This window comes from Pollachius pollachius (genome assembly GCF_949987615.1).
Source record: "Pollachius pollachius genome assembly, chromosome: 14".
NCBI lineage: Eukaryota > Metazoa > Chordata > Actinopteri > Gadiformes > Gadidae > Pollachius > Pollachius pollachius.
Window position 1 is genome coordinate 22,408,727 of NC_136947.1, and position 13,920 is coordinate 22,422,646.

Consider the following 13,920-nt stretch of genomic DNA (forward strand, 5'->3'; position numbering starts at 1 on the left):
GTTTATTGATAAAATTATACAATTTATATTACATTACATCGAAGATGAACAGTAGCCTGCAAACAGCAAACACTTCCAAAATGACAAAAGATTAAAGCTGGACGTTTGGTCTTCTTTTTGAAAGAATTCAGGAATGTCATTGTGCCTTACAAATGTTAGATACAAAATAGCTGGAAATACAACGGATACAAAGTAAAGATCGATCACGTTTCTGTCATGAGTTTTCGGATCCAACAATATTAACTCCCCAAGAATGTTTTGCCCTTTAATCGCCAGCTTCTTACGCAAAATCCATTAAATAGAGTGTTAAAGTATTGAATTAATTCAGTGTATAATCATGTAATATATAGGTTAACTGTTGTGAATTTAATATTTTGTGCATTATTTTTGCTAACTGTTACACTGTGTGTAAGGCTCATTCATTTTGTCAGTAGAATTATTCAAATTCTGTATACACTGTGGCAAATTCTCTACTAGAAATAAAGATGTAATAATTTCAACTGATGAAAATGGCAGTGCATTAATCTTGTCCAACCATCACTGGTTCACAATATATTAATTATGATTTTTCTAGAAGTCTTACATTTGAGCTTTTGTTATGGGTATCTGTTAATGCTGTCCCAATTTGCCCTAGTATTTTTTGATGGGTTTATCCAGAGAGTGGAATGAAAGCGATGCCCGGATCGGTGTCCGGGCTTCTTTGGTATCTGCTTCCACTGCCGAAGCCCAGTCCACGTGTTCTGTTGTTAACCAGATGCCGTTGAGGGGGAACTGTGGTAGTTCTGTTTCTGGGGCTTTGTTTGGTGAGCTTAGCGTTGTTTAGTTTTTAGAGTTTGCGGAGTATCGCTACGGTCAGACGGCCCATTGCGGTTGGCCCATTGATGCTCCTGCCTTTTGTTCTTATTGGCTGATCTCCCGCCGGTGGGTGTGTTGCCCCGCACGTTGAAATTAGTTGTTGTTAAAAAAAAACGATAAAGGGTTGCACGACGGAGAGGCTATAACAATATCAAATTAGAAAAGACATTGTAGATTTAACACCGATTTTTTTAGATGCTTTTCCTAAGCGCACTTCACTTTTTCTTGCTGTTAACTAATTTTAGTAGTAATTTTTTTTACACACAAATTAAATTTGATTTATTTTGTTATTATGTGAGAAAAAAACATAAGTACAAACAGTGAGTTTGAATATATGACATTCAGAATTGTACAGCAAAGTACAACAACACCAAAACTGCAGCAAGCACATTAACAAAATTAACAAATGCATTTGCTCTTCTCTTCCATGACTTTCTTTTTTTTTAACTAAACAAATCTTTCAGGTCCAGCTCTGCTCTCCTGAAATCACTTTCACTTTAGACAAAACAGTGAATTGAAGAGGATCATATGATATAAAAAGTCATGTGTCCCCCTCCTGGCAGCCAGACGAATTGTTCTTCAAGGAGCTGGAGGAGGGAGGTTCTGAAGGCCACTTTGTCAAAAAAAGTCTTCACATATTAATGTTGGTAAACACAGGAAAATGTTGGCTTGATTTTTCTCTGCTGAAATTGCTGAAGGAATCACATAAAACCAACAGATAAAACTCGAGGCATAGGCCTATTCAGCCATTTGTTGACGAGAAAGGCTAGAATTAGGCTCTGAAAATCAAATAATTCACTGAATTATAAACTGAATTGTAACACTGAATGAAATAAAATGTCCAAGTGCATTTCAAATGAAATTGCCAATCATGTCAGGTTTTGGTTTTGAATTGGTGTTTCATCCACGCTTAAAATATATTGTCATCCATTTGTTTTGATGTTTGCAGAGAGAGGAAAATCTAGGGGGCAGGGATCCTGTGCTGGCTGATTTTTCTGCACAAATCCGTTTTGATCATAATGACGGAAAAAAGGCTTGTGAAGGCTATCAGACTATTAATCCATACTGCGTATGTGCATATGTGCTACAAAAGTTGTTGTGAAAGAATGCTTCAGCTGTCCCTTTTGAGATAGAGTTCCTAAATCCCTCGTCTTTATATTTTTAAGGTATGTTTTTTGTTCTGTAGCAAGCAAATAATGAGTACATTAAATTTGATCAACATAACCCATATTCAACAGTTGAATTAACAATACGCAGCCCCAACACCCGCATCACATCCACGTCTGTCTCCGTGAGACAAATGCTCTTCTTCACAATCAAACAGTTTCCTGAAGACGCGCACACACACACAGACATGCATGCCCGCACAAGCACGGACACATTGCACACGCACACACACCTGTTTGTTTGTGCCCATGCCCGAGTTCCCTGGTGTTAGCAGAAGTGGGCGTCCTCAGCACCATACAGGTCTGCTAGCTTCCTGAACCGCGGCCCCCAGGTGCTCAGGTAGTGGTAGTCCTGCTCGCCCTCCGACGACAAGGAGCCCAGCGAGCTCAGCGACTCGGCCACCGAGCCCGCGCCCTCGTAGGCGTATGTGGCCAGCGAGTCGTAGGGCGGCGCGGTGGGGTTGCAGTCGTTCTCCAGCACCCTCTGGTTGATGAACTGCCGCACGTCGGCATTGTCCCGCCCCGCCGCGCCGGCGTGGGCCACGGCGACGCGGCACGAGGGGCCCCGGGCACCGCTGTGACCACGGGGGTAAAGGAGGCTACCGGTGGGCAGGATGTCCCGCCTCTGCTTGGCCGCGTCCTCCAGGGCGTCGGTGGCCGACTCCGGGTGGCGCAGGGCCCCGATGTCGTACGCCTGTGTGTCCTCCTCTCCGCCGCCCTCGTCGTTGTAGCTCACCACGTTGTCCCGCACGTCCTCCTTGGAGATGATCAGCGGCTCCTGCTTCCTCTGCCGCCTCAGTGCCGTAAAGAGCACCACGATCACTGGGGAGGGAGACAGAGAGTCAGACAACAGGAAAGACCCCAGTGCCACAGGACAGGTCTCCCAAAGAAGCCGAAGTATGATGGAGATGATCGACCGCTGGACGAAGGGAGAGCCATTGTGTGCAAACATGTCGCAGAATTTCAAACCACCCAATGTCAACATAGGCAAAAAAATTCAGCAGTTCCTCTCTGAGATCTACAGTATACTGGTAAGTGACTGTAGGCCAGAACAATGCACTCAATATCCACTGACAGCTGATGGCAGGTGTGCTTGCATGTGTTATGAGTTATGTGAGCTGAGCAATTCGCTTTCAGAATGCGATTGTTGGCACTGCTCAATAACTGGAACTCAGAGTGGTGTCTTCCTAGTTTAACATTGGCATTTTCTGCTGCATAGTCTGTGATGTCTCTAACATCCAGTGAATTCCCTACCCAAGCAGCCGCAGAGAAATATCTCACTCACATTGGGGAAAAAAAAAAATCCTTTGTTTGCATCTGCGACACACATGAAGCTTCACTTGCCGCGATTTTGTCATTTTCCACTGTGGATATCACGAAGCATGCACCGATATCGCTAGCGGCTTTACCTAGCGTGGCCTTGTTGTGCATTTCAGTGGAAGCATGCTCAGTTAGGTCATTGTCCCCTCCATGGCCAATTGAGCATTCGCAACGGCACAAAGTAAAGAAGGCTTTCGTTGATTCACTACTGACGGGCCTAACCCATGTCTCTTTTGTTTCCCATTCCTTTTTTTTGGCTGCGCAGTCTTTTCTTTTTCACAGGTATATCCATATTTGCCGAAACCAAACTGACCCAACAACACCGGAAATTACCTAGAATTGGCACAATCACGCTGTACGTACGTATAGTATAATTGTGCCAATTCCAGTTGAATGGTGCAACTGATTCGCATGAGAGGGCCTGTGTTTGGATGACGGACAATTATTGACAGGTGACCTCACCCGTGGCGTGACCAACTAGATTAGCAGTCAATATACGGGACAAGGGAGGTCCGGGACAAACCAATTTAGCCCAAAATACGGGATGTCCCGGCTTATTCAGAACAGTTGGAGATCCTTCTCCCTAGGGTTCACTGTGGTCTGGAGCCAAGCTGTGTTCTTATATGTCGAGGCAAAACCGGCATTGAGTTGGCCCGATTTAGGCTGGCTTTGTGAGGCTAATCATGCGAGCAGTCCCGGGGATATATCAATCCCTGGGTAAAGGGCAAATTAATCTATATTTTGAGAAGGAGCAGTATTCCATGCGTGCCGGAAATGGAGAGCTTGGTAGGTATGGTATGGTAGGTAAATATCAGATAATTTTAATAATAATCACAATAATAACAAGTTCTTATTGACGTTTAATATGTTTTGGTAAAGTGACATAGTTTAAGATGTTTTGAAAGGTTGAGTAGCCATAGTAGTCATAAAAGGAAGAAAGTTATAAAACGTAGTTTGAAATGGTTGAATCAATCAGTGTTACAGTCTCAACTAAGTGTAGAAGAAGTGTGTGTGTGTGTGTGTGTGTGTGTGTGTGTGTGTGTGTGTGTGTGTGTGTGTGTGTGTGTGGGTGTGTGTGTGTGTGTCATCAATAGTTGGATTAACTTGGAAAAGTGTATTACAGATGTTATTCTTTCAAATCTAGTTCATTGAGATAAGATCACAGATTGATAAGGCTTATACTTTTAGACTCTGTGGAGTCTCAGCTTTCATATGTTTATGCTATATTTAAAATAGAGCTGGCAAACACTAGGATCAGTGGTTCTCAAAGGGGGTACACGTAACCCTAGGGGTGCTTTGGAATACTGCAGGGTGTATTTAGAAAACGAGTGGTTGAAATGTAAATCTGAAACAAGAAGAAAGGAGAATCCATGAAAAATAATGTGCATCCAGAAACACCAAATGTGTAAATTTCTGGAAGAATATATTTTAGTTGGATTCACCTCTTCATGCTATGACCCTCCCCTGGCGTTGTGCTTCTTTAGCCAACTGTTGCAAGAAGCACAGGCCCATGTTTCTCACTAAATTGTGAGTATTTGCAACCTTTTAATGTTCATGTTTGCACTGCCAAATAGAACGCACATAAATTATTGATGTTCATTTATTTTTTTCCCGACAATTTTTTTTTGTGCCCTTGAAGAGGTTACTCAGCTGAAATAATATCTTAGAGGGGGGTACACCAGTAGGAAAAGTTAGAGAACACCTGTACTACATAATCTTTCAAATGATGAAACGTGAGAGACCACCAAGGCCGACGGACTGTGGGTGTAAGGTGGACAGGCTTGAGGGAGAGGGGGGCCCATGGGAAGGAAAAAATAAAAATAAAATAAAAATCGTTTGAATTTTCTACCACCCCGTAGTGGTAGGAGCCGCACACTACGCTCAGTGGCCAATTGCCACCAGGCCACGTCTCACCCCCCCCCCATCAACAATCATCGTCGTTATCCCCCCCCCTCGACAATTCTGCGCAAGGGGCTGGTAGGGGGAATTTGGGGGGGCCCCATCAGTACCTCTTGTATACAGGGCCCAGAATTTGGTGCTACGGCCCTGGAGACCACACACCTTGCAAGAGATGAAGATAAACTAAACCTTTGGTCATTGCGTTTCTGGAAGGCAACAATTTTGCCAACAAAGCACACCACACACTCTCCGATTTCAATTCCTAAACATTCCTCACTTACTCAGGAGTATGACGGCACAGAGGAGGATGGCGATGAGTGCCCCGGTGCTGATGCCAGCCGAGCTGGTCAGGGCCTCTGTGTTGCACAACTCTATTTTCCCGTGGCGGTCGCACAAGCAAACGCGCACCGACAGTGTGCCGGTGCTGCTCTGCATGGGGTAGTCCCCATCGGTGATCACCACGGGGACCATGTACACACTCTGCAGCTGGCGGTTGTAACTGGAGCGCCGTGTCAGGATGCCTGCAGTGTTGTCTGGTTTTGGTGGGTACAGGGAATATTTTTTAGTCGTTATGTAACTAAACTTTTGCTGTTCTAATTGGTTTACAAACGGCTGCCAACAAAATGAAACCTTTGTTGGAATATTATAAAAAAAAACTCAAACGTTGAAACGGAAAGCTGCAACTTGATTTGTTGAAATTGGTAGTGCACCTACATTAACATACACTTAAAAACTGCTAATGAGACTATACGACAGCTTAGGTGGCCATTTCAATTAGCTAACAGACCTGGGTTATAACAAATGCAGCGATAAAGCAGCTATTTTTTAACAGAAAACCAGCAAACAACCAGATTCCCATCATCAGATTCCAAAACAAAAATAATCCTGTGGAAGAAACTAATGCTTCAGACACAAAGTGAAGACTAGTTAACGTCATCAACTAGTCCTGTCTGACCCCAGTCACTCCTACCTCCGTTGTCGCGTACGGTGAAGTTGCTGTGATGGATTCCCTCGGGAGCCAGGCTGTAGAAGAAGCGGTGGCCTGAGGCCGGCTCATCGGCGTCCACCGCGCTCACCGTCTGAATGCGCTGTCAGGAAGATCAAATGAAACATTTATGATCAATACATTAAGAGGCACGGACAAAAATGGACACATCAAATGGCTTATTGCTGATTAAGCAGGGTTTCCCAAACGTTTTGGCACGTGACCTCGTTTTTAGGTCACCACATGTTTGCCACCCCGTCTTCTTAGTGTTGTCTGTTCCCTGCAGGTTCCCCACAAGCCAAACAACGTAGATCCATAATGGCCCCGTTCCAGGGAAGCAGTTTGCTTTTGATCGAGGAACATTAGGCACACTGCTTGTGAATAAGAGACCTTTACCCTTCAATGTGTTCATAAAGAATTGACCCTGGAATACCTCCAGCAATCTCCTGTAAACCCATACGCCCATCAGGCGTTCACTTGGACTGGGGGCGGCCAAGTGTTTACATGTAGGCCTTTGCAGAATATACATACATTTGAGGTGTATAAAGATATTTGATCGAATGGTTCAGACCAAAACAACTAAATCCATGTACAACTAAACATGCCTTTTTTAACCCTAATGATTAGGTCACTTGGGTTGATGTTGAGGATGTGCTTGTGTCTGGCGTATATTAAGCTACGGGTTTCCACCCGAAACAAAGAGGTAAGCATGGATTGATTCAACATCATTTTTTTTTCTTACACTTACAACATACGTGGATGTAGAAGCAGGCATACATCCACATTTAGATTAGATTAGATTAGATTCAACTTTATTGTCATTGCACAAGTAAGGACAACCAGTATAACGAAATGCAGTGTAACATCTAACCAGTAGTGCAATCATTAAAAATTGCACCTTATAGAAGACATATATAATGTACATAATATATATAAGACACAGAATGCAGTTGATTTAGATTTAGATACGTTGCATAGATTGATTGAGTGATTATAATTCTTGCGCGATGTTCTTTCAGAACAAACATGAGTGAACAGAGTTTAAAGGGGAAACCCTGAAGGGGCTTGTGATAAAATGAGTTGTGTCGTCCTTACCTGTCCCGATTTGGTCCTCTCACAGACAAAGGTCTCGTAGACGGTGGCAAAGGTGGGAGCATTGTCGTTTATGTCCAAGAGGCGAATGAAGACCGGCACATGACTGCTCTGAAGAGGTTTGTCTAAAGGAAAATGTAACGTTTTAATTTAAACGCATTCTCAATTCTCACACAAAGAACTCTCTCTAAATGTTCTCTTCAGTTAATTCCCTTGTTTGAGCAACTTACTGAACTCTGTGGCAATAACTGAGATGTTGTGCCAGGCGTTCTCCTCTCTGTCCAGGCTCTTGAGCAGGAAGACGGATCCGTTTCCAGGGTGGACGTCGAACAGGCGGTCTATGTCCGTGCGGCGGTCAATAGAGTACCTGCAAGATAAACAGTGGATGGAATCCAAGTAATACGTTGTCAATCCTTTTGGTTGATGGTGTTGGAACCAAGTGAAGTGTTTCTGTAAGATATTGATCACTTCAATAAGTCAAAGTAACAAACCCAGGGAGGGCATATTTGCACACGTGCATGTCAGCCCCAAAGAACCCCTACAAGTGGACATGCACTGGTTTATTATTATATAACGAATATGTTTGTGTGGGAAGGTTGTTAAACGTGTGAGGGTGACAATTCATTTTAATTAGAAAGCAGTGGACAATATTAATCCTACAACCATTGAGAGATTGTGTGTTAATGTGGCAAATCAACCAAATGCGAGTTAACTAGCTCCAAAGCCAAGTTATGTTATGGTATTACATGCATTAGCTGGCAAACATGTTCATTTTTATTATGCCTGAGCATGTCTAATGTTTTGACATTAAACTGGGATCAGCCCTCAAGGGAAGAGCAAATATCATTTTTAGAAAATGCATTTCCAGTAAAAAATTGGTGTGTTCAATAAACATGTTAAATAGAGCTTCATAGTATAAGACATGTAGAAATCTTGAATAGCTGAGATTGTGACAGAGTTCAACTGTTTAAAGTCTGACTGGAGTAAGTGCAACAGTAAAAACCTCCAAACTTTAAAAATTTAAATAATATCAAATAGTTGGAAAAAAGTGTAGTATTGCCCTGTTCTTGACCTGTGTAGCCCTTTACCTAACCTGTTCCTGACCTGTTCCTGACCTGTTCCTGACCTGTGTGGCCCTGTACCTGACCTGTTCCTGACCTGTTCCTGACCTGTTCCTGACCTGTGTAGCCCTGTTCCTGACCTGTTCCTGACCTGTGTAGCCCTGTTCCTGACCTGTTCCTGACCTGTGTAGCACTGTTCCTGACCTGTTCCTGAACTGTTCCTGACCTGTTCCTGACCTGTGTAGCACTGTTCCTGACCTGTACCTGACCTGTTCCTGACCTGTACCTGACCTGTTCCTGACCTGTTCCTGACCTGTGTAGCACTGTTCCTGACCTGTTCCTGAACTGTTCCTGACCTGTTCCTGACCTGTGTAGCACTGTTCCTGACCTGTACCTGACCTGTTCCTGACCTGTACCTGACCTGTTCCTGACCTGTTCCTGACCTGTGTAGCACTGTTCCTGACCTGTTCCTGACCTGTTCCTGACCTGTTCCTGACCTGTGTAGCACTGTTCCTGACCTATTCCTGACCTGTTCCTGACCTGTACCTGACCTGTTCCTGACCTGTGTAGCACTGTTCCTGACCTGTACCTGACCTGTGAGTGAGTGAGTGGGTGAGTGAATGAGTGAATGAGTGAATGGGTGAGTGGGTGAGTGATTGAGTGAGTGGGTGGGTGGGTGGGTGAGTGAGTGAGTGAATGAGTGAGTGAGTGAGTGGGTGAGTGAGTGAGTGAGTGGGTGAGTGAGTGGGTGAGTGAGTGAGTGAGTGAGTGAGTGAGTGAGTGTGTGAGTGAGTGAGTGAGTGGGTGAGTGAGTGGGTGAGTGAGTGAGTGAGTGTGTGAGTGAGTGGGTGAGTGAGTGAGTGTGTGAGTGAGTGAGTGAGTGAGTGAGTGAGTGAGTGTGTGAGTGAGTGAGTGAGTGGGTGAGTGAGTGGGTGAGTGAGTGAGTGAGTGAGTGAGTGGGTGAGTGAGTGAGTGAGTGAGTGAGTGAGTGAGTGAGTGAGTGGGTGAGTGAGTGAGTGAGTGAGTGGGTGAGTGAGTGAGTGAGTGAGTGAGTGAGTGAGTGAGTGAGTGTGTGAGTGAGTGAGTGAGTGAGAGAGTGAGTGAGTGAGTGAGTGAGTGAGTGAGTGAGTGAGTGAGTGAGTGTGTGAGTGAGTGAGTGAGTGGGTGAGTGAGTGGGTGAGTGAGTGAGTGAGTGAGTGAGTGAGTGAGTGAGTGAGTGAGTGAGTGAGTGTGTGAGTGAGTGAGTGAGTGGGTGAGTGAGTGGGTGAGTGAGTGAGTGGGTGAGTGAGTGAGTGAGTGAGTGAGTGAGTGAGTGAGTGAGTGGGTGAGTGAGTGAGTGAGTGAGTGGGTGAGTGAGTGAGTGGGTGAGGGGGTGAGTTACCTGAGGGGGTGAGTTACCTGAGGGGGTGAGTTACCTGAGTGGGTGAGTGGGTGAGTGGGTGAGTTACCTGAGGGGGTGAGTTACCTGAGGGGGTGAGTGGGTGAGTGGGTGAGTTACCTGAGGGGGTGAGTTACCTGAGGGGGCTGTGGGCGGCGTCAGGGTCCTGGGCGCTGACGGAGCCGGCGGCGGCCCGCGGCGTGGCGTCCTCCCTCACCTCCATCAGGTAGCTGGCAGCGCTGAAGAGCGGCGCCTCGTCCACGTCCTCCACGCCGATGCGCACCGTGGCCACGCCCTTGGGGCCGGGCGAGGGGAAGCGGGGGTCCACCTGGGTGTTCTGGACCTGGATCTCCACCGTGTAGGAGCGCTTCCTCTCGTAGTCCAACGGCTGCCGGGGAGAAATGGGTGGTTGTCGTTAGTTAAATGTGCAACAGGCAAAGAGATGGCTTTGACATGTGCTCTAAAACACATTCTGTCATGAAGACGCCAGCCTTCACAGGGATCAAGGTTAATGTCGGACTCCGCAGCAGCGCAAAGAAAAACTCCAGTTAAAACCCTTGATTTTGATTTAGAATATGTTTTTGCTAAGGAAGGTAGTGTGAAATTAGCCAGAAGTATCCAATGGCAGCTGTTTGAGTTCTCTAAACGCTAAGGAAAGGTGTTTCAATGCTTCCTCTCATATCTCCTATAGCAAACTTCCTATTGGACTTCAAGCAACTTGGATTCTGTGCCTCTCCATTCTTCCTCCAGACTCTTGGACCTTGATTTCCAATTGAAATGCAAAATTGACTTTCATCTGTAAAGAGGACTTTGGACCACTGAGTGACAGACCAGCTATTTTTAGCTTAGCACAGGTAAGACGCTTCTGATGTTGTCGTTAGATCAGCGTGGCTTCACGCCAGGAATGCGACAGTTGTAATAGCCCGTTTCCTGGATACGTCTGTGTGCGATGGCTCCTGATGTACTGACTCCTGCCTTAGTCCACTCCTTTTGAAGCTCACACACATTTTTGCCTGTGAAGGAAGCAGTCTTCCCCATTATTAGTAAACCTACTGACCAGACGGAGAGAGCGTTTAAAGGCTCAGGAAACCTTTGCAGGTGTTTTGAGGTAATTAGCAGGACACGATTTTTGCCATAATCTTTTCAGCCATAATCATCAATATACAATAGAAAAATACAATCCAAAGGATAATGACAGGATGGGGAGACATGCATATTGTCTGTTAGAATTGGATGGAGTCTTGCATATTAAACAACTGGTCATCCGTCTATTTGAGTACCATAAATGGATCCACTACTAAACCACTGTTTTTAATTTCTTTTTGAGATTCCCTCTTTTTGTGAGCCAGTGAGCCAGTTGTTCATAATTAGTAAAAAAAAAAGTAAAATAAAAGAGAACGATGATTTGACAAAGGTGGAAACACCCTGGGTTCATTCCCGACCTTGCTGACGGTGATGACTCCTTCTTGGGTGGCCTGGTCTGTGGAGATGTCGAACATGTCCATGCCGTCGCCACTGGCGATGGTGAAGAACATCTCTGCATTCTCTCCGATGTCTTTGTCTGTGGCCCGGATCCGGCCCACAGGTGTGCCTGTTTGGGACGACTCCAGGACGCTGAACTGGAATATACCTGAACAGAAACAGATGAACACTACGTTCAGTGGAGTCCCAGTGCAGATGACACGTGCTGTCTTTCCTCCTCACTGTCATATATTCATCAAATCGGATTTAATTCTTTGCCTTGGATTCAAGGCAAAGAATTAAACAAATGAACATGCCTGGATGGTTGTTTCTTTGGGACAGGCAGGATGTTCTCCACACATTGAGAAGGAATTTATTTCATGTTCATTGACTGAGAATAAGTGTGTGTGTGTGTGTGTGTGTGTGTGTGTGTGTGTGTGTGTGTGTGTGTGTGTGTGCGTGCGTGCGTGCGTGCGTGCGTGCGTGTGTGTGTGTGTGAGCTTATGTGATCTTTGTGACATAAACACTGGAGTAATGACACAATCTGTCCACTAAAGCCAGAGAGCGTATGCAGTGCGTTCGTGTGTGTGCCTTGACATAAAATCTTATATTTGTTTAACTTTAAAAGCCTTTAAAAGGTTTTTTCAATCAAGTATTCAAGGATACCTAACCGAATGGATTGTCAAGACTAGACTAGAGCAGAAGAGGGATGGACAATCTGCAGATGCTGCTCTGCTTCAACAGGCTGTCACCACTAGGGGAACAGAGAACCACAATGCCATCCAGGAGGACGTGTGTGTGTAGTGTCTTACTCTGTGTAAACAGCGGGGGGTTGTCATTGACGTCCGTCAGGGTGATGTTGACGTCGGCTGTCGCAGTCAGCCCCCCCCTCTGCCCGGCCATGTCCTTGGCTTCGATCACCAGCTGGTAGCTCTCCTTCTGCTCCCGGTCCATGTCCCCGGGGCCAAGTGCCGTGCGGATCACACCTGGGAGGGAAACACACACACACACGCACACACACGGTTCACATTCAGGTGATCCACACGTCAGTCCTGTCATTCACGGTTCATTCCTGGGGCCGACTGCCCTAATACACTGCGCTAGAGAACGACTACACAATCTCGGAGTAGAAGCACTTCAATCAGGTGTGAAGGGATGCTTTGGGTTACACAGCATTGGGATGGATTCATCCTGGGCGAAACCTCCACTAGAATGGATTAAAAACTCAGGATAAGGTTCGAGTTAAATGCTGAACAGCAATACAGCCCCGAAAAGGAAAGTGTGCTTCGGGCTTTGCATCAACGCAGTGTTTAGATAACTTGTACACATCAAAATTCAGTGGCGTTCAGTGGTTATTGTTGCAGCATTTTCCTATTTTCTTGGGTTGAGTAATTGCCAGCATTCACAGCTCATTTTATGGGAAAGCATGAAGATCAATTCATTCATCTTCATTTCCAGTTGTGTGTTTGTGAGTAGTAGTGTGCAGCAAGCGAGTTCAAGCCTCGCTTGCAAAATAACACTCCTTTCATCTAATCCCCTTTAATTCACAGTAGTTGTAAATTCCAGGGACTATAAATCTGTCACTTTGATACCCTCTTCTCGTATCTGGTATCATTTGATTAGTCCATCTCTATAGAGATCCTCCCTTGGCCCTCGTGGCTAGCAGATGGGCTAACCCTCTCTGTATCAAATGCATGTGGATCCAGGAGTATCACTGCTCTTTAATCCAGCCCCGACAGTAATCACTCCCTGGCCCAAGGGATTGTTCTTCTGGCACTGTGGTTGATTTATTTACCTTTTACCCTCCTTAAACCTGATGACTGCAAGAGATTACCGTACCAATTATACAAAGTGATGCTGGATTCAGGTTTATATATTGAAGTATTATACATTTATATGTGATTAAAACTGATTTTTAATGACAATTGTTTTCTTTGTTCGGGTTGTGCAGAGGTCCCTTTGATGCTAACCCAGTAGACTCCTTCCTTTGGTCATTTTAATGAAAACGGTCTGAATTAGGATTCAGATTTCTCCTACGTTATCAAACCAAGTCTCGCGTCATCAGACTGAGTAATTGAGTGTTGATGCTTTCGTTCCGTTGTCCATCTGAATGTTTGGATGTTCTCCCTGCAGAATACCAACTTTTGCCCGTTGCCCTGAGCCGTTAGAGGTGAGATGATAGCAACAACCGATACCACACAAAGCATCTCTGTGTGGTATTATGACCCGTGAAAGGTAGCACTGATTACAACACCATGTCTGTAGCCCTTCCAGAAGTCCCAGAGAGCTCGCTCATATCTACTCATTTGCTATTTTGCACTGTAAGCTATTTATATATCTTTGTCCATTATTTTACATCGTTTACATTAATACACATCATTTTTCTTTTGTTTTTATTTATGTCTTATTTAATTCTTGTAACCATAGGGCTGAAGTCATAGGAGGTTTTGCACAGAATAATTTCCCTCTCTTTGCGGTGGATATTTGTGATGTGACACTAACACACTTGACACTTGAGTGTGGACATTATGTCATCATCTTAGAATAGTGATTCCACGCAAAAAAAAAGCAGTTTTCCAGTATTGCCAGCGTTGTTCATGAAGAGAAGGGTTACTGTGTGCTTGTTACCGGTGTTGGGGTCCACGGAGAAGTAGGGATGGCCTTCGCTGATGCTGTACACCAGCTTGGCACTGTTCCCATACA

General features: G+C 45.1%; 1 protein-coding gene across 1 annotated transcript in view; it reads right to left on the bottom strand.

The window, feature by feature from the left end:
* LOC307086237 (cadherin-6-like) overlaps positions 1–13,920 on the bottom strand; it is a 33,072-nt gene continuing 19,152 nt past the window's right edge. Inside the window, exons 4-12 of the mRNA XM_079751376.1 lie at positions 13,846–13,920; positions 12,030–12,203; positions 11,199–11,386; positions 9,894–10,144; positions 7,548–7,684; positions 7,321–7,442; positions 6,211–6,328; positions 5,522–5,773; positions 1–2,843 (exon numbers count right to left, since the gene is read on the bottom strand). The exon at positions 13,846–13,920 is cut by the window's right edge and continues 45 nt beyond it. Coding sequence (XP_079607502.1) covers positions 2,290–2,843; positions 5,522–5,773; positions 6,211–6,328; positions 7,321–7,442; positions 7,548–7,684; positions 9,894–10,144; positions 11,199–11,386; positions 12,030–12,203; positions 13,846–13,920 — 1,871 coding nt within the window. The 3' untranslated portion in view covers positions 1–2,289. The remainder of the gene's footprint in view (positions 2,844–5,521; positions 5,774–6,210; positions 6,329–7,320; positions 7,443–7,547; positions 7,685–9,893; positions 10,145–11,198; positions 11,387–12,029; positions 12,204–13,845) is intronic.